The following is a 17,301-nucleotide window of genomic DNA, read 5'->3' on the forward strand; positions in this document are numbered from 1 at the left end:
CCAGAAACGCTGGAGCAGCAGCAGCCAGGATGCTTCCTGGTGGGATGTGGTTGCTGCTGGGTGCCAGGACCATATGAGCCGGGCTGGGAAGTGGGGTTTTGGCTGTGCTGGTCCCACTCTGCTCTCCCCCCAGCAAAGGCACCTGGTGCTGCCAGAGCCCCGCTCCATCATCCAGTGCTGGTGCTCCAGCCTGGTGCTGTAGGAGATCCGAGGTGGGGGCCTTGTTGTGGATGTCCTAGGTTATATCTCCACATCTGGCTTGTGCCCCAAAACCCGGGTTATGCCCACAGTTCAGGACTGCTGGGAGTTGGGGCCAGTCAAGCTGCCGGCACAACATTGAGGGGAGGGAGAGGGGCGGGGGGGGGGGCGGGAATACAAACAGCAAAGTGGGATGCTGGGCATCCGAAGGGCTACGAGAAGAATTTGGGCAAACGGTGGAGTCCGTCGAGGTGTCGAAACCACAACTGCACCCCGAGTCGCCCCCCTGGAAGCTCTGCACTGCGAATTGGAGAGGGGCACCCGGGGAGCATCACCCAAGGTTTGGCGCTTGGGTGCCGGGCGTGGGCAGCGGGGCTGCAGCTCGGCGGGGGCGGCTGGGGGCGCGGGAGCCGAGCTGCTCTCCGGACCGTCGCTCGGTGTCTCCACGGTGCCGCCCGCCCTGCCCGTGTTCCGACCGCTGCCCCGCGGGGTGCCGCTGCCCGGGGCCGGGCCGGGGCGGGGGCCGGGGGCGGAGCGGCTCCGCCGGGCTGGAGCTGGCGGAGTGTCAGAGGCGGCGGCGGGAGGCGGGCGGCAGCAGCAGCTCCGAAGAGACAGCGGCATCGGCACCGGCATCGGCACCGGCTCCCGGAGCAGCCCCACCGGGCCCAGGTAAGGGCTGCGGATCCCGCGTCTCCGCCGTACTCGTTCCCGTGGTCTCGGGCCGCCCGAGCTGCCGTGCCCGGAGAGCGGGGGGTCGGCCGCTCCGGGAGCCGTCGGGTCCGCGGCACCGCTGTCAGTGCCGGGAGTCGGGGTGCGGAGGGAGAAGAGCGCAGGCGGGGGGCCGGCACCGTGCCGGGGGCCGCGGGTTCACCGGGAGCTTCGCTGCGAGCCCCGGAGAAGATGCCGTGGCCACCAGTCGTCCGGCTGCGGCTCCGGGTGCGCGGCGCCGGGGCGCGGAGGTGACAGCGCGGCAGATGCGGGGACAGCCCCCGCCTGCCCTTCGCTCGCTGCTCCGGGTCCCTGGGGTGCTTTGGGCCGGCTGGGTGCACGGCTGACACCGCATCTTCCCCGAGCGCACGGGTGCTGCCGCGGGGCAGGGGCACCCTGACGTTCTGCCAGCCGCTCTTTGCGTCCTCCCCTCCTGCTCCCGCCGGCTGGATAAGTGGCTGCAATGTACGGGTCGACCCAAAGGGAGGAGGTTTTGGAGGCGCTTCCAGGTGTCACCCTGCTCCCGGCGTTGTGCACACGCGTGTGTGGCCGCACGGCATGCGTGCGCTGCAACGTGCCGCTCTTGTACACACGTGTGGACTCGTGCAGGGCATGGCCCGTTACCCGCGTGCTGCAGGCATGAGCACATGCAGTACCCCTGCATGGGTGTGCCTGCAGAGTGCATGGTGCTGGTGTGCAAGAGTGCAAAGTGCAGGTGCTGGTGTGCAAGCCCCCACGCAGTGCTTGCCCATGCACCTTGCACGGGTGCACACCTGCATGCACAGTGCTGAGCCCAGGGCAGGGTCCTGGCTGCAAAGCTCCATGTCACAGCTGGGCGAGCATCCCCTCCTGAAAGCAGGGCAGCAACCAGGGTCCTCCCTGCATCTGCAGGTGTCAGGGTGCTCTGGGGAGCACGGGACCAACTGTGTGATGTAAACATCCCTGATTGCTGATGCTTTCAGGTAGAGGGAGGCTGCAAGCAGATGGGTGCTGGCAGAGCCTTCCCAATGCACCGTGGCCACTGGGACAGCTGTGGCTCTGCCCAGCTGGGTGCTCTGCACCCCTAGATGTTCTCCAGATGTTCCCAGGGCCGGTTTCCCCCCAGCACCATGTCAGCCCAGTGAGCAGCTCCAGGTATGGCCGCAGCCATCTCTGCCTCCCTAATGGAGCTGATGATTTTGGGAGCGCCTTTTGGGAGAGCTGAAGGTGCCCTTCCTCTGATGGGTCTCACCTGGAGCCCCCCGTGAGCTGTGGCCACCTGGGGCTGGGGCTGTCAGGCTGAGGGGGTCCCCTTCTTTCACAGCCCCTGAAGCCTTGGCCCTGTGGGATTCCAGCAGCTGACTTTAAATGGGAAACAAATCTCTCTCATGGTGTGGGAAAAGACAACTCATCTCTGAGGGGACCTCATTTACTGCCAAAAAAAGGCCTGTCTGTTGCAAAAGCCTTTGATTCCCCAGCTCCTCCGTGGTTTATGCAGAGGAAGCCAGCAAACCTGGCTCTTACTTCTACTGAAATCTCTGAATTTAGTGTACGAGGAAGGAAGGGGCGGTGGTGAGAGAACAGCCTCTAGAGCACTGCGGGATGGAGCTGGCACCCAGTGGGGATGGGGCTCGGGGGCTGGATGGGGTGGGAGCATGGCTGTGCCCCTTGCATTGGGATGGAGCAACTGGCCATGGCCAAGCAGGTGGCACTGGGGTCGGAGGGCTCTGATCTGGTATTGAGTCTGACTCAGTCCCTGCTCTGGGTGATGTCCCAGCCCCTGGGTGACATCCATGGCTCTTTTCCCAATGCTTCACCAACCAGAAAAGCTATCCCCCACTAGGCTGCACTGCCTGGAAGTGCTGCAGCACTGACTGCCTGCCTCTCCGCACGTGCCAGCTCATCCCAGGGAGCTGGGCAGCCAAGGGTGGCCCTGCGTGTCTGCCCACATCTGTGTCACTTGCTACATCCTGCAGATCCTGGGTTGCTGCTGGAGCTGTCACATCTGCTCAGCTCTCTCGTGGGTATCCTTCCTGGGGGGGACGTGGGCTGGTGGGGGCACAAAACACCTGCATGCTGCCCTGGCTCAGCCACCCCAAGCATCTCCTCACAGCTCCCAGGTGGACAGCCCAGCTCATCCCACGATCTGCCAACCCAGCACCTCTTCCCTTTGCCTTTCCAGGTGCTGAAGGCTCCACCAGGGTGGCAGACCCCCTGCCACCACCACGCTGCTCCGTCCTCGATGCCAGGGCCCTGGCTGCCCTCACCTTAACAGGCAGTGCTGGGTGACATGGGGCGTGCGGATCCCCAGCCAGCACCAGCACACCCCATGGCGGTCCCCATTGCTGCCTGGCTCTGGCTGATGCACCTGGCCTCCTGCCTGGCTGCTGGGCACGGCTCCACCCACAGCAAGAAGGAGATCAGCACTGAAGGGGACCTGGTCATTGGGGGGCTCTTCCCCATCCATGAGAAAGGAGTGGGGAGCGAAGACTGTGGCAAAATCAATGAGCACCGGGGCATCCAGCGCCTCGAGGCCATGCTCTTTGCACTGGATGAGATCAACAAGGACCCAAGCATCCTGCCGGGGGTGAGGCTGGGTGCCCACATCCTGGACACCTGCTCCAAGGACACCTATGCTCTCGAGCAGTCACTCGACTTTGTCCGTGCATCCCTGACCAGAGTGGATGGCTCCGAGCACATCTGCCCTGATGGCTCCTATGCTGTCCATGATGACGTGCCCACAGCCATCACTGGTGTCATCGGGGGCTCCTACAGCGATGTTTCCATCCAGGTACCACTTGCAAGATAAGAGCCAGGGCTGTGGGCAGAAGTGGCAGAGGGCATTTACTGGCTGTAGGGTTGCCAAACCTCAGCCCTCACCAGGTGGGAACCTCCTGGAGCTGGGGAGCATGGAGCCCATCCCCTTCCTCAGCCCTACTTCTCTGCTGGGCTGTGTGTCAGGGAGCTCAGCATCTGCTAAGGAAAACACCCAGTCCAGGCTGCTTAGGTCCCATGCCATGGGATGCTGCCCCATCCCCAGCAGCAGCAGGGGGGCATTAGCCCCTCAGATGGAGCCACGTGTTTGGTGCTGTGGCCCCACCGGCCACAAACACAGGGGTCAGCACCCGTGCAGGTGGCCATCCCTCCGTGGGGATGGTGCTTTATTCACTCTGGGCTCCACAGTCACTCGGAATACCCAGGACAATGTCAATGTGCAGATCCACATCCTTGGTGCACTTTCCAGCCTGGCGCTGCACGTACTCCCTCCAGCAAGTCTGGATGGTGCGGGCGGCCTCCTGGCAGCGTTTGTACTCTGTCCGCATCACCCACGCCCGGACCTGAGCCTGCAGCAGGACAATGGCTCTCTCCAGCTTGATGTACTCTGCCAGCACCCACAGGCGCTGCTGCTCCCTCCGCTGGTTGCCCACCCGTCGCCACCAGCCCTGGATGCGCCGTGCGCTGCTGGCCGCCACCAGCAGTGCCCTCCGCACCAGCTGCCCTCGCCACCACGCCTGGATGGCCAAGGCTGCGGCCGTGTCGGGGTCCGTCTGTGGAGACAGAACACGGGTGGCCTCAGTGGCAGCACCATGGGTTGGGATGGGATTTAGGGATTGGCTGTTCCCAGGGAGCTCACCTGCGTTTCCATGGGTCCCAGGTGCGTGGTTGGGTACAGAATGTTCAAGGGGGGCAGCGACACCTCCTGATGTCAGAATGGCCTTGAAAACCTTGAAAACAGGAGGAACTTGGTCCCCGGCTGCCCGATGCGATAGAGTCACCAGACAGTGACAGCCCCACATTCTTGATGTCCCCACAGCATCACTGCCCTCTGGGACTTTTGTGCCATTAGGGCGATGTGCAGCTAAAAGCATTTGTCCACGTTAATTAAGCTGTATTTCCTGCATAGGAAGCAGAGCTGCGTGCGGCCTGCGAGAGCCGTGTTTTCTAACAGTCTCATTAGCAGGGCTCCCTCCTTTTTGAAGATAACGAGGGGAAGGAGCAGCCACAGCAGTCAATCGCGGTGCCTGGCCCACAGGGCTCAGTGGGACAGTGCTCACTGTGCCCCCCCAGCCCTGCGGGCACCAGCTTTGTCCTCGCGGATGAGCATCGCTCCATTCGCCTGCGGTGGAGTTTCAGTGTTTGCCATGAATCTACTTACTCCCCACCCTGAATCTCAGAGGGGGGAGTATAAAATATTAATAAAAAGAATAATGAGAAAAAGAAAAAGAAAAAGAAAAAGAAATGAGTGGAGGCTGCAAGGAGTAGGAACACACTGGGATTGCAGAGTGAGAAACCTCTGTGAGTAAATGACCCCAAGGCCATGTGCCAGGCATCAAGGGCTGGATGTGGCCAGGCTTTCCAGTGCTACAGCCCTTGGTGGTCATGGACGCACAGAGACCTCACCATCACCTCTTCCATCCTGTCCTCAGAAGGATGCATTACACCCCAGCTCTGGGTCAACCACAGTTCCCTGTGTTCCAACACAGGACTGAGGGCTTGGACGACCTGTGTCCATCCGACTGCTGGGCACTGGGGTCCCCCAGCCTCCAGATGGGGGTTGCCCATTGGCCAGCCACCCACCATGTCTAGGAGTGGATGCTCTCAGGAGATGCCTCTCATGGGGTCATGTCCAGCTGTGCTCACCTCTCCCCCCCATGCAGGTCGCCAACCTGCTGCGGCTCTTCCAGATCCCGCAGATCAGCTACGCCTCCACCAGTGCCAAACTCAGTGACAAGTCTCGCTATGACTACTTCGCCCGCACCGTCCCGCCCGACTTCTACCAAGCCAAAGCCATGTCGGAGATCCTCCGCTTTTTCAACTGGACCTACGTTTCCACGGTGGCTTCAGAGGGCGACTACGGCGAGACGGGCATCGAAGCTTTTGAGCAAGAAGCCCGCATGCGCAACATCTGCATCGCCACCTCGGAGAAGGTGGGACGCTCCATGAACAAGAAGACCTACGACGGCGTGGTGCGGGCGCTGCTGCAGAAGCCCAATGCCAGGGTGGTCGTGCTCTTCACCCGCAGTGAGGACGCCCGGGAGCTGCTGGCAGCCGCCCACAGAGCCAATGTCTCCTTCGTATGGGTGGCCAGCGATGGATGGGGAGCCCTGGAGAGCGTGGTGGCGGGGAGCGAGGCGGTGGCAGAGGGAGCCATCACCATCGAGCTGGCAGCGTACCCCATCCAGGAGTTCGCCACATACTTCCTCAACCTCCATCCCTACAATAACAGCCGAAATCCCTGGTTTCGGGAGTTTTGGGAGCAAAAGTTCAAGTGCAGCCTTCACATGCAGGACTGCAGCCGGTACTCCCTAAAAACGGGCAAGTTTGAGCCAGAGTCCAAGATCACCTTCGTGGTCAATGCGGTCTATGCCATGGCTCACTCGCTTCACAATATGCACCGGGCGCTGTGCCCCAACACCACCAAGCTCTGTGACTCCATGAAGCCTGTCAATGGCAAGAGGTTCTACAAGGACTTCATGCTCAATGTTAATTTTGATGGTGAGTCCAGAGGTGGAGACGGGGCTTGGCTGCACAGCCGAATGGGTGGAGGGGCAGGGAGGATCAAGAAGGTCACACTCTCACTCTAATCTTCCACCTCCTCCTTGAGGTCTCGGTCTTTCCTTGGAGACTTCAGCCACTTGCTCTGTGATTGATTTAGTCACCTCTCAGGGACTAAGCTGGAGGGAGAGCCTCAATCAGAAGCCCACAGCTCTGGGGTCAGTCAAAACCATCATCCCCTCTGGGCTGAGCCCTATGTATCACTCAGAACCATGGAGGTTTGGCAGGCAGTGACACTGCATGGCTATGCAGACCCCCCCCTGCTTTGCCCTGCAGCATAGCTAGGGGCATGGTGAGAGCATTCTGCACCACTGCTCTCACGATCCCAAATAATAATGCTGCATTCTAGGAACGAAGGGCAAGGGGACAGGAAATAGTCTCTTGGCCATGGTGGGCTGTGTCTCCCCGGTGCATCCCTGTGAGAGCGAGCGTGATCCCACACCGTGGCCACATGGGCCAGCTGTCCAGGCAGTGACCATCTCCCTTTCTCATCTCTCCAGCTCCATTCAGGCCAGCAGACACTGAGAGCGTTGTTCGATTTGACCGCTACGGTGACGGGATTGGGCGCTACAATATCTTCAACTACCACCGCATGGACGGGAGGTACCGGTACCAAAAGGTGGGCTACTGGGCCGAGGGGCTCATTCTCAACACCAGCCTCATCCCCTGGGCAGGGATGTCCATCCCAGTGTCCCAGTGCAGCGATCCATGCAAGAAGAATGAGATCAAAAGCATGCAGCCGGGAGACATCTGCTGCTGGATCTGCATCCCCTGCCAGCCCTACGAGTACCTGCTGGATGAGTTCACCTGCATGGACTGTGGTTTGGGTTACTGGCCCAATGACACCCTGAATGGCTGCTACGAGTTGCCCCAGGAGTACATCCGTTGGAAAGACGCCTGGGCCATCGGTCCCGTCACTATCTCTTGCTTGGGATTTATCTCCACTCTCTTTGTTTTTGGCGTCTTCATGAAGAACAATGACACTCCCATTGTGAAGGCCTCTGGACGGGAGCTCTGTTACATTCTCTTGACTGGGGTCCTCATGTGCTACAGCATGACCTTCATCTTCATTGCAAAGCCTTCCACTGAGGTGTGCACGCTCCGGCGCTTGGGGCTAGGCACATCTTTTGCTGTCTGCTATTCGGCCCTCTTGACCAAGACAAATCGCATCGCCAGGATCTTCAGCGGGGTGAAGGAGGGCGTCCAGCGCCCTCGCTTCATAAGCCCCACATCACAGGTGGTCATCTGCATGGCCCTCATCTCCTGCCAGCTGATCATCGTCATCATCTGGCTGCTGGTGGAGACCCCTGGGACAGGCAAGGAGACCGAGCCTGACAAGAGGTACATTGTCACCCTCAAGTGCAACAACCGTGACTCCAACATGCTCATTTCGCTCACCTACAACGTCCTCTTGATTGTCCTGTGCACGGTCTATGCCTTCAAGACACGGAAATGCCCTGAAAACTTCAATGAGGCCAAGTTCATTGGGTTCACCATGTACACGACCTGCATCATCTGGCTGGCCTTCCTGCCCATCTTTTATGTGACCTCCAGCGACTACCGAGTAAGAGCCTGAGTTCTGGGGATGTCCATGGGGCCCAACCAGAGCAGCCCGCATGACCGGGTCAGCACAGGGCTGGGAGGGTCTGGGGAAGGGCTTATGAGGGCCTCATCCTCGTTCTTACCTGGGCGTATGACGCTACCACACCTGTGACGCTCACTCCTCTGCCTCCAGGTGCAGACCACCACCATGTGCATCTCAGTGAGCCTCAGCGGCACGGTGGTCCTCGGCTGCCTCTTCACTCCCAAGCTCCACATCATACTCTTCCAGCCGCAGAAGAATGTGGCCAGCCACCGCGTGGGCACGACGCGCTTCAGCATGGCGGCCGCTGGCTCCAGCCAGTCCCACGGTGAGTTCAGCTGGGCCGGGGAGGGGCAGGGGGACAGCTGGGAGGGGGACCTGCGGAGCAGGAGGTAGGGGTGCTGCAGCACCCAAGGGATCGGTCGCTGTATCCCAAGTCCACCCCAGAGCTGCTCCTGGGGGTCTGTCACTGCACTGGGATGCCCCAGGTGGGTGCTGCTGCTGCTGGATCCCCCCTCTCATAATCGGTGCCTTTCCCCACCAGGCTCAGCCTCACAGTACGTGCCCACAGTGTGCAATGGCCGCGAGGCGGTGGACTCCACGACGTCGTCCTTGTGAAGGCTGGGGGGAGGCCATGCCCCAGCCCACCCCCTCGCAGGGAGCAGCAGCCCCAGGGTAGGGGCTGAAGGAGCAGGAAGGCAGCCCCCAGCCCAGCCCCAGCATCACAGCACTCATCCCTCGTGCCCGTCAGTGATGCGCAGCCCCATCCCCAGCTCCCTTGCACTGAGCTGCGCTGTCCATCACGCTTTGCTTGCCCTGAGCCATGCCCCACCATACCCCTCCTCCACGCAGAGCCCCACTGACAGCACGCTGCCCTCACTCACCCCACTTTCTCTCCAATGTCACAACCTTCTCGGATGAGCCAAGCATCACACCAGCCTCCCCTGCACACCCAGACCCCCACACCTGTACCAGTGGCACTTTTCCCCTTTCCTCTTCATTTTTACTCCTGGGTTGCAGGGTCCCAGCCACGGCCCTGTCCCTGAGGAGCTCTCCATGCTCCCATCCCATGGCGGCAGAGGGACAGGAGCCTCCCCAGAACCTGCTCCATGCCTCGGGGCACTGCAGACCCCAGCAGCACCTGGAGAGGGGCTCAGAGGGCTGTTGAGCGATGGGACCCCAGAGGGCTGAGCCCTTTTTAAGAGTAGATCTTTTCTGTGCCCAAGATTCCTTTTTTTTTTTCTTTTTTGTAATTTATGTAAATAAAGTGTTCTTTTGTTGGTTGTGGTTTTTTTTCTTTTTTCCTTTTCCTTTTCTTCTTTTAAATGTGTTCCGCCTTTCCCCAGGGTTGGCTGAGCCTCAGAGGGGCACCATGTGTGCCCAGAACAGAGGTGGGGGCCTGACTGCACTTCTGTGTGCTTCCTCAGCCTCATGATGCCACTGTGCCTGATGCTCTGCGCTGCTCCTTGGTGAGCTGGATGCAGCCAGTAGAGGCCCTGCGAGAACTGACAATGAGCAGTAGCTGTGAGCACACTGGAGGGTCCTGTGTAGGATGCAGAGCCCCAAGCACAAAAGGTGCACAGGTGGCCCCTGAGAACTTACAACCTCCTGGGAAGGGATTTGCCTCCCACCTTCCTTCCTGCATCGAAGGTTTGTGTCAACATGAGGATAGGGCCAAGCAGCACTGGTGACAGTGCGTGGCTCTGCGTGGCAGCAGTCCTGTCACCACAGCGGGTATTTGTGACCTGAAGAGATGCTGATGCACAGAACGTAACCCCGGGGAGCCTCTCCTGCCTCGAAAAGTGCAAATGAGCCATGCATAAAGCCCACGGCAAGGCACCCTGCCCTGCTCCTAGTCAATCAATCACAGCATGGTTGTGCTGGAAGGGACCTCCCAGCCCCCAGCCCCACCCCTGCCATGGGCTGGCTGCCCCCCCAGCTCGGGCTGCCCAGGACCCCTCCCTCCATGGCCTGGGGCACCTCCAGGGTTGGCATGCACAGCTCTGGGCAGCAGTGCCAGCACGTCACCGACCTCTGAGTGAAGAATTTAGCCCCAGCATCTCACCTAAATCTCCCCTCTTTCAGTTTAAAATCGTTACCCTTTGTCCTATCAGACCGTGTAAAAAGTCGCTCACCCCGACGTTCCAGGTGCAGAACCCTCCTCCTCCTCTCCGGGCACGAACCGCAGGGTCCCCCCCTCCCCGCCGGAGCGCAGCCGTGCGCGGTGCCCCGCGGAGCCGCCGGAGGGCGCCGGGTTCCGTCCCGCGGGGTCAGCGCCGCCCGAACCGCCACCACCGGGTCCGCGCCGTCGGACTGTCGTGCCTCCCAATGAGCTCTGCGGTCATATGTTCAGCGACCCCGGCTGCTCCCTGGGTGCCACGCGGAGGGCCGGGGCCAGGGGCAGCTCAGTCTGGTGGCTCACCGATGAACCTCACGGCCTCCCGGCGCAGGGGCTCCTGCGGGCTCTGTAGGTAGAGCAGGCTCTGGCCCAGGTAGTCCTGTGCTGCGCTCCTCCTCCTCTCCACCAGCTGGAGAGAAAAGGGCAGGCAGTCAGCGCGGAGCAGAACCGGCCGTCCTGGGCTGTGGGAACGTGCGTACCAGGCACTCGCCGATCTGCCAGAACTGTGCCACCTCTGCCAGCTGCTCCAGCCGCCTCCAGCGCAGGAACCGTGTGGCACCAAGGAAGGCTTTCTGGGAGGCCTGCCAAACAGCTGAGATGCCGCTGCAGCCCAAGCAGCAGCAGAGCCTGCGTTCCTCGCGGCCCCTCCGCAGGGAGGATGCAGCTGCAGGGGCTGACGCTGCCGTGGGCTGCAGTACCCCTGCATTTGGAGGGCACCACAGGGGCAGCGTCGCCCTCCCCCAGATGAACACACTTCCCACCTTGGCCACGCTCTCTTCCTCGTCGTGCAGGTGCAGATACAGCGGGACCAGGCTCCTGTACACCTCCTTCCGCATCTTCCTCTTTTCTCTGCCCTCCACATAGCTCAGCGTGTCGAGGAAGAGGTGGATGGAGAGCTGACGCACCGTGCCGGACTCCTGCGGAGGAGGAAGGAAGGATGGAAATGTCAGCTCCAAGTCTACCGTGAGCAGGGCCGGCGCCGCCAGCGTGGGGACACTGGGGTCACGGCCACATCCCTAGCAAGCTGGGCTCCCTGCTCCCCTTACGTCCTCAAAAAGCGCTGGGAGATTGCCAGCCAGCTCCAGAGCCACGAGGCTGAGCTTCCCCCTCTCCAGGAGCCGCAGCAGGGCGCTGAGCACTGGCAGGGCCATGGCGCGGGCGCCGCTGTCTGCATCCTGCAGCTGCTCCATGATGCACGGCAGCAGGCCGAGCAGCTTCCTCGCCTGCGGGAAAAACACCCCTTTCTTTGGCACAACAGAGACCATCGCTGGGGCAGAACCGCTGCAGCTGCAGCCTCCCTGCTGGCTTGTCATCACGGCACGGTGCGGCGCTGGCAGGCAGGGCGGCCCCACACGGCCCCGGGGCAGCAGGCAGCGAGGGGATGGGCAGAGAGCCGCTCCTGCTCACCGTGTCCTGCCTCTTGCTGAGCTCCAGGATGCTCCTGAGCACCAGCTGCTGCGTGCCCACGCTCTGGCTCTGCAGATAGGTGTTGAAGAGGCTCACGATGCGGTGCAGCTCTTCACTGAGGTCCACACACTCCAGCATCTGCAACCCATGCGGCTCTTAGTGCTGAACCCTACCGCCAGCTCAGGGCAAGGACAGCAGGGCACGGCCAAGCCTGGCCCCAAGGGAGGCAGCTGGGCCGGTGTGGCGTCCCGCAGCTCCACGTTCGCTGCTTCTGCAGCTGTTGCTCACCTCAACGAGGAAGACCATGGCCACCTTCTCCCAGGAGCAGAGCTTGGTGCTAAGCAGCTCAACCAGCTGATGGAAGATGGGGTCACGCAGAGCACCAGGCAGTTCCCTCATCACCCTGGCAGGATAAGAAGGCACCACCAGCCCTGAGCTGGGCAGACACAGCTCTCCTGGCTGTGCTCTGCTCCCACAGAGCCCCAGGGGCCACAGGCTGTGGTGCTGCGGCAGCACTTTGTCTGAGAACCGGGGACTCCCCATGACACCACAAGGAAGGGCTCTCACCTGGCCACCACCTGCACGCCCTGGAGGTGGGTCACAGTGCTGAGAAGCGCGTCCCAGCCGCCCTGCTCCTGGATGGCCTCCACCTGCCTCTGGAGGCCCACGCTGCAGAGCAGCACCTTCAAGGCCTGCACCGCGCACCTGCAGGTGGAGAAGGGTGCGAGTCCCATCGGGAGCCCCAGCACCGGGGCCCTGGGTGCAGCGGGGGGACGGGGATGTGGCACCTGATGGGGGTGAGCTGGTGCTGCTGGTGCTCCTCCCAGAAGATCTCCACCTCCTGCAGTGTCAGCTCCGTGGTGAAGGACACTTGCAAGAGGAGGGCCAGGAAGAGCTGGGGGAAAATGGCCTCGGCCTCCTTCATGACCAGGGGCAGCTGGAGTATCTCAGGGATGGTCCTTGCTGCCTGCAGAAAGCACCAGGACCCTGTCTTTGTCCCATCCCCCAGGTTTCCAGCCCACCTCGAGAGGTGTGGGAATGGAGGGATAAATGGAGAGGGACACCCCCAGGGCACCAGGCAGGTCTAGGGGTGTGTCCCAGTGCCACAGGGCAGAAAAGAGGCTGGGGGGAGGACAGGGAAGTGAGGACTCAGGCTGAGCTGGGTGAGTGAGGAACTCACAGCCAGGGCGAGGACACGTGGCCTGTCCCCAGTAGATGCAGACATGTGGTACAGAGAATGGTTTGTGAGCACTTGGAGCAGCTCCTGCAGCACCTTCTCCACAGCTGGGGGCTCCGAGAGCATTTCCCTCCACATGATGACGGTGACACTGCAGGTCCCCAGGGCTGTTAGCATGGCTGCCCCTGCCTGGCTGATGGCCATGGGGTGGGGAGGGGAGAGGAGCTTTGAGGGCTGTGGGCCCCGTACCTGGTGCAGGTGGGGGAGCAGCCCAGCAGGCTGCTAACCATCTCCCTTGGGTATTTGCTGGCCAGCACGAGCAGGGCCCTGCCCAGGCTTTCAAGAGCTGGCTCAGCTCTGATGGAAGGCAGACTGCTGTAGATCATCTTCACAATCTTTCGCACCTGGAGGGGGACACACGTGAGAATGGGATGGCACCGGGTCAGGGCCCTGCTGCCGTCCCCTCTGCTGCCTGCTGGCCAAACACGGTGCCAGTGCCAAGGATGGAGCAGAGCCCCGAGGGCTGGAGCTGTGGCAGCAGCAGGTTCCCACCTGCCCTGGAGGGAAGTGAGCCTCTGCTGCGAGCACATCCACCATGTGGGCAGCCAGCTCGGTGCTGTGGAGGCTTGGCGCTGTCATGCTCTCGATGGCTGTGAGGAAGATGCTCACCCTTTCAGGGTACTGAAGGTATTTCAGAAACATCTGTGGGAGGAAGGAGAGGAGGGACAACTTATCCCCTGCATGGCTGCTTGGCTGTGCAGGTGCCTAAGGAAAGCTGGGAGCAGGGGCTGTGCTGGGTGATGCCTGGGGTACAGACTGTGGGGGCCCTGAGGGCACCAGGGCTGCTCAGGAACAGTCCCTGCACTCTTCCTATCACTGCAGGCCTGGATTCTCCTGTGGGCGCAGGGTTTGCTCTTCTTACCCTGAAGATTTTGTTGGCATTGTTTTCTTGGGAAACGTGTTCGTAGAACAGTGTTTGCCAGCGTTCCCGGAGCTGTGGCTGCTTGGGATCCTTCTGCCACAGCCACATTCCTGGAGAGGAGCAGACACAATGTCAGTGAGGGGCTTGGGTACCTGGGGGTTGGGCCAGGGCCAATCTGGGAACTTGGCACAACACAACTCCTCTCACTTTGGGAGGCGATGAAAATGAAAAGCTGACGGACAGCCTTCATTGCCTCATCTCTGGTCCCCTCATCAGTGGAGGTGCAGCACAGGATCAGCTGTCCAGTCAGCTTCCCCAGCACAGGGAAGCGTTGGTTCTCTGTGCAGTGATGCCGGAGCACCACAGCTCCTGTGAAGCAGGAGCACACCTGGGCAGAGAGGCAGCAGAGATGCACGGCTGAGCAGAGCAGCAGGGACCAGCCCAAGAGACAGGTGGGCTCCAGCTGGGTAGAGAGGATGGGGTGCTGGAGCTGTGCGCACCAGGGCTCCCTACCTTGGGCAAGGAGCAGGTGTTGCTGAAGGTGAGCAGCCTGCCAATGCACGCCACGGCCCTCTCCTCCACGGCCGCCAGCTGGCACATGGTGAAGGGCAGCAGGAGCTGTGGAGAGAAAAGCTGCCGGTGTGCCCACAGCACGGGGCACTCGTCCTTTTTGCTCCTGAGCTGCAGTGGGGGTGGGTGTTTGCATCCCTGTCCTGCTGCAGCCCTGCTGCCTTCCCACTGATCCTCACCCATCCCTCTGACCCCACAAGGGCCGGTCTTGGGCCGGCACCCCCTGCCCGCAGCAGGCCCTGGGGAGATCTTGCATGGATCCCCCCTTTACGGCCTTGAACCGTCCCCGCAAATCCCAGCCTTGCCACAGCCAGACCTCCAAGATGTTCTGCAGCTCCATGAGGACAGAGGCGCCTGCGCTGCCCACCAACACCTGCAGCAGGCGGTGCAGGGCTTCCATGGTCTGCAAGGAGGACAGGGGTCAGGGCGGCCTTCCCTGCTGCGTCCTGCTGGCAGCAGAGGGGCAGCCCGGGTGGTGGTGCCCAGGAAGCGTCCCCAGGGCCCAGCCCGTGCTCACCTCCACGTAGAGTGCAGCGTCCAGGTCCTTTGTGTCCTCGTGGCGAGGGAGGTGGAGGACGCTGCTGAGGCAGGCACGCAGGAGGCTGCTCTTCCGCTCCTCTGGAAGCAGCCACGCACTGCTGTAAGGGGAGAGAGGGCAGATGGGATGCTCTGCTCAGCACCCTGTGCCCCGCTGCCTGCCCTGCTCGGGGCCTCCGGCTGGGACCAGTGCCACCACGTTGGCCAAAGCTGGGCTGGGGCGGTACCTCATGGCGGCGATGGCGCTCATGGCCTGCTGCCGCAGCTCCGTGTCCAGGCGCTCGGCGGGCTCCTCCTGCAGCAGCACCTGAGGGCACGGTGGGATGGGAAGGGATGGGATGGGGCCCCCTGCACAGCAAATGACCTGCAGGGCACCCCATCCCAGCACCCCATCCCAGCTCCCGGGGCTCCCCTGCGACCCTGCGATGGGAAGGGCTGCGCCCACCGCCCGGCCCTGCAGTGCTGCCCTTACCTCAATGCACTGCGCCACCTCCAGCGGGCAGACACACAGCCGGTAATGTGCACCACAGTCCTCCGCTTCACAGACAGCACAGACAGAGGCCAGAAAGCTCAGCTTCTGTGTCTCTGTCTGAGACAGGGAGGGGAGTTACAGGTGTCAGCATCAGGGGACCCCTGCACCATCTGGGCACAGCCAGGCAGGGGCAGCCAGAGAAGCACAGAGTGCCCGCTACCTGGGGTCTGAGTGTGCAGCAGGTGCGGATGAAGCTCATGGGATTCTCCTGCTGTGGCGACATGTCCGAGGCAGAAAGATTCTCACCTGGGCCCAAGGACACCTGCACCTCACACACCGCATCAGAACCCCACTGGGGCCTGGAGACCTGCGATACCATAATCTTCTCGGGCCAGGCCTCTTGGGGGCAGCTGGGGCGTCTCCGTTCCATCCTGCAGAGAGGAGACAGGCAGATGTGGCTCCTGCCCTGTGGCAGGGCAGAGATGTCACCAAGTGCCACCACCACCTCTCTGACCCCCACCCCCTCTGCTCACCACCTCTCCTTTTACCATTGAATGGCCCCAGAGCCCAGAAGGGTCCTGGTGTGGGCCTGCACACATTTCTGCCTGCACTGGCAGTCCCCTGTCCTGACTGCCACTGTCCCCACCATCAGCCCCTGACCTGGAGCAGCTGCAACAGCTAGGGCTGCACAGGGCAGCACCCCTGGGTGTTGCCTGGCCCATCCTCCTCACACAGCAGCACCCAGAATGGCGCACTCAGAGCTGCTCCTGGCACTGCAATACAAACCAACTCCGTTTTGTCTGCCGTGTCTGTTGGGCCAAAGCCCCAGTTCCAAATCCCACCAGCGCTGACCCAGCTGCTCCCGGCATCAAGACTGGCTTTACGTGGCAAGTTGCCTGGACTTTGTGCTTTTAGTTCTCACTGTGCTGTTCTCAGATAGCGATAAACTCTATTAATCTTCCCCAAGCTGAGTATATTTTGCCCGTGGTGGTGACTGTTGAGTGACCTCTCCAACCTTATCTCAGCCTTTCCTCCATCAGAAAGAACCTGAGTCGGCAATTTTGCTACGCTTTCAACCAGAACTAAGGAGTCTACCAGGGAACAGCACCCAAGAAGGACACAGGAGGGAACCACAGAGTTCTGCTGTTCAAGGTGGTTATCCCTCTGCTCTATGCATTACAAGCCATGATCACTGTGCTTAGGCAATTCCACCAGACTGGAGAGTCCTTCTCTGCTCTTCTGAGGGCAACATTGCACAGACTGGGCTGCGTGCCTGTTGGTAGCAACAATATACAATGGGGCTCTCCTGCACACCAGGAAAAGCTGTGCTTGGTACTTCAGGTAGACCCAAATGGGGAGTGTTATGAGCTGGTGAATAGTCTCTTGCCAGGCTTAAAAATCACCCCATGCAGACACCAGCCCTGGGCCTCCAGCTTCACTGTCTAGAGACTTCTTCACCCTCCCCATTATATTAATTGCCTGGGACTGCAAGACTTTCATCTCAGAAATATTTGAACAGCTGGGAAGGGGCAAGCTAGGAGGCTCTTTCCACAGGATCCACAAGGTCTTGGATGCCAGTCATCCTGCAATACTCAAGGATGGTCTCCTTGGGCACATCTCACCCTTGAGGACACAGCTTTGGTGAAACAAGCTGGCACTCTAAGGCAAAACTGGGTTCTACGGGGATACTGGAGAGAAGGGATCCCGAAGTAGCACCTGGTGGAAGTGGGAGATGGAGGCCACTTCCTGAGAGAACCGGGATCCAGAAGCAGCGACTCGAGGGACTTGGGTTTACCGAGAGCCAGCGCGGTGGGAGCAGCATTACTTTTCACAAGCCGGGCGGCAGCCAGAACCGTGGGGATCCCAGGGGACCGGAGCGTGTCCGTTTGGAGCGGACCTGATTGAGAACCGCGGCCGCGCAGCCCTCCGCAGCGCGGCGCGGGTCGGACCTGATTGAAACCCGCGCCCGGTTCCGTCCCATCTAAAGGGAGGTGGCGGGGGCGGGGCCTTCAGTGCGAGAGCGGCTGCGGGAGGGGTCAGGTGGGGTTGGGGTTCGTGAGCGAAGGGCTCCTCT

The 17,301-nt window shown here is 61.3% G+C and overlaps 3 protein-coding genes across 3 annotated transcripts; 1 reads left to right on the plus strand and 2 right to left on the minus strand.

Moving 5' to 3' along the window:
* The first annotated feature begins 750 nt into the window (after nucleotides 1–750).
* Nucleotides 751–9,256, plus strand: GRM2 (glutamate metabotropic receptor 2). The gene is made up of 6 exons (XM_031611687.2): nucleotides 751–867; nucleotides 3,068–3,676; nucleotides 5,544–6,381; nucleotides 6,942–8,005; nucleotides 8,177–8,351; nucleotides 8,568–9,256. Exons 2-6 carry the CDS (start codon nucleotides 3,176–3,178, stop codon nucleotides 8,639–8,641), a joined length of 2,652 nt encoding a protein of 883 aa, XP_031467547.1. The 5' UTR covers nucleotides 751–867; nucleotides 3,068–3,175; the 3' UTR covers nucleotides 8,642–9,256.
* Nucleotides 4,014–5,043, minus strand: IQCF6 (IQ motif containing F6). Its single transcript, XM_031611686.2, has 2 exons — nucleotides 4,520–5,043; nucleotides 4,014–4,433 (listed from the first exon to the last, which is right to left on the minus strand). Exons 1-2 carry the CDS (start codon nucleotides 4,529–4,531, stop codon nucleotides 4,047–4,049), a joined length of 399 nt encoding a protein of 132 aa, XP_031467546.1. The 5' UTR covers nucleotides 4,532–5,043; the 3' UTR covers nucleotides 4,014–4,046.
* Nucleotides 9,255–17,096, minus strand: LOC149916401 (maestro heat-like repeat-containing protein family member 7). The gene is made up of 22 exons (XM_090148001.1): nucleotides 16,944–17,096; nucleotides 15,448–15,658; nucleotides 15,228–15,344; nucleotides 14,983–15,062; nucleotides 14,736–14,856; nucleotides 14,535–14,621; nucleotides 14,162–14,266; nucleotides 13,856–14,036; nucleotides 13,649–13,758; nucleotides 13,279–13,428; nucleotides 12,976–13,130; nucleotides 12,730–12,877; nucleotides 12,338–12,516; nucleotides 12,117–12,254; nucleotides 11,838–11,952; nucleotides 11,550–11,687; nucleotides 11,189–11,365; nucleotides 10,904–11,059; nucleotides 10,622–10,723; nucleotides 10,446–10,551; nucleotides 9,655–10,358; nucleotides 9,255–9,528 (listed from the first exon to the last, which is right to left on the minus strand). Exons 2-21 carry the CDS (start codon nucleotides 15,655–15,657, stop codon nucleotides 10,294–10,296), a joined length of 2,640 nt encoding a protein of 879 aa, XP_090004127.1. The 5' UTR covers nucleotide 15,658; nucleotides 16,944–17,096; the 3' UTR covers nucleotides 9,255–9,528; nucleotides 9,655–10,293.
* Between the last annotated feature and the right edge of the window lie 205 nt (nucleotides 17,097–17,301).

Source organism: Phasianus colchicus, chromosome 11 (genome assembly GCF_987193195.1).
Source record: "Phasianus colchicus chromosome 11, bPhaCol1.hap1.1, whole genome shotgun sequence".
Classification (NCBI taxonomy): Eukaryota; Metazoa; Chordata; class Aves; order Galliformes; family Phasianidae; genus Phasianus; species Phasianus colchicus.

Excerpts from the sequence above, each read along its gene's own strand:
- GRM2 (XM_031611687.2), top strand. The coding sequence starts at position 3,176 with ATGGGGCGTGCGGATCCCCAGCCAGCACCAGCACACCCCATGGCGGTC. Across the intron at positions 3,677-5,543 it reads ACAGCGATGTTTCCATCCAG|GTCGCCAACCTGCTGCGGCT; the intron begins GTACCACTTGCA and ends CCCCCCATGCAG. Across the intron at positions 8,352-8,567 it reads TGGCTCCAGCCAGTCCCACG|GCTCAGCCTCACAGTACGTG; the intron begins GTGAGTTCAGCT and ends TTTCCCCACCAG.
- LOC149916401 (XM_090148001.1), bottom strand. The coding sequence starts at position 15,657 with ATGGAACGGAGACGCCCCAGCTGCCCCCAAGAGGCCTGGCCCGAGAAG. Across the intron at positions 15,345-15,447 it reads GCTGCACACTCAGACCCCAG|ACAGAGACACAGAAGCTGAG; the intron begins GTAGCGGGCACT and ends TCCCTGTCTCAG. Across the intron at positions 10,359-10,445 it reads GGAGGCCGTGAGGTTCATCG|AGCTCATTGGGAGGCACGAC; the intron begins GTGAGCCACCAG and ends ATATGACCGCAG.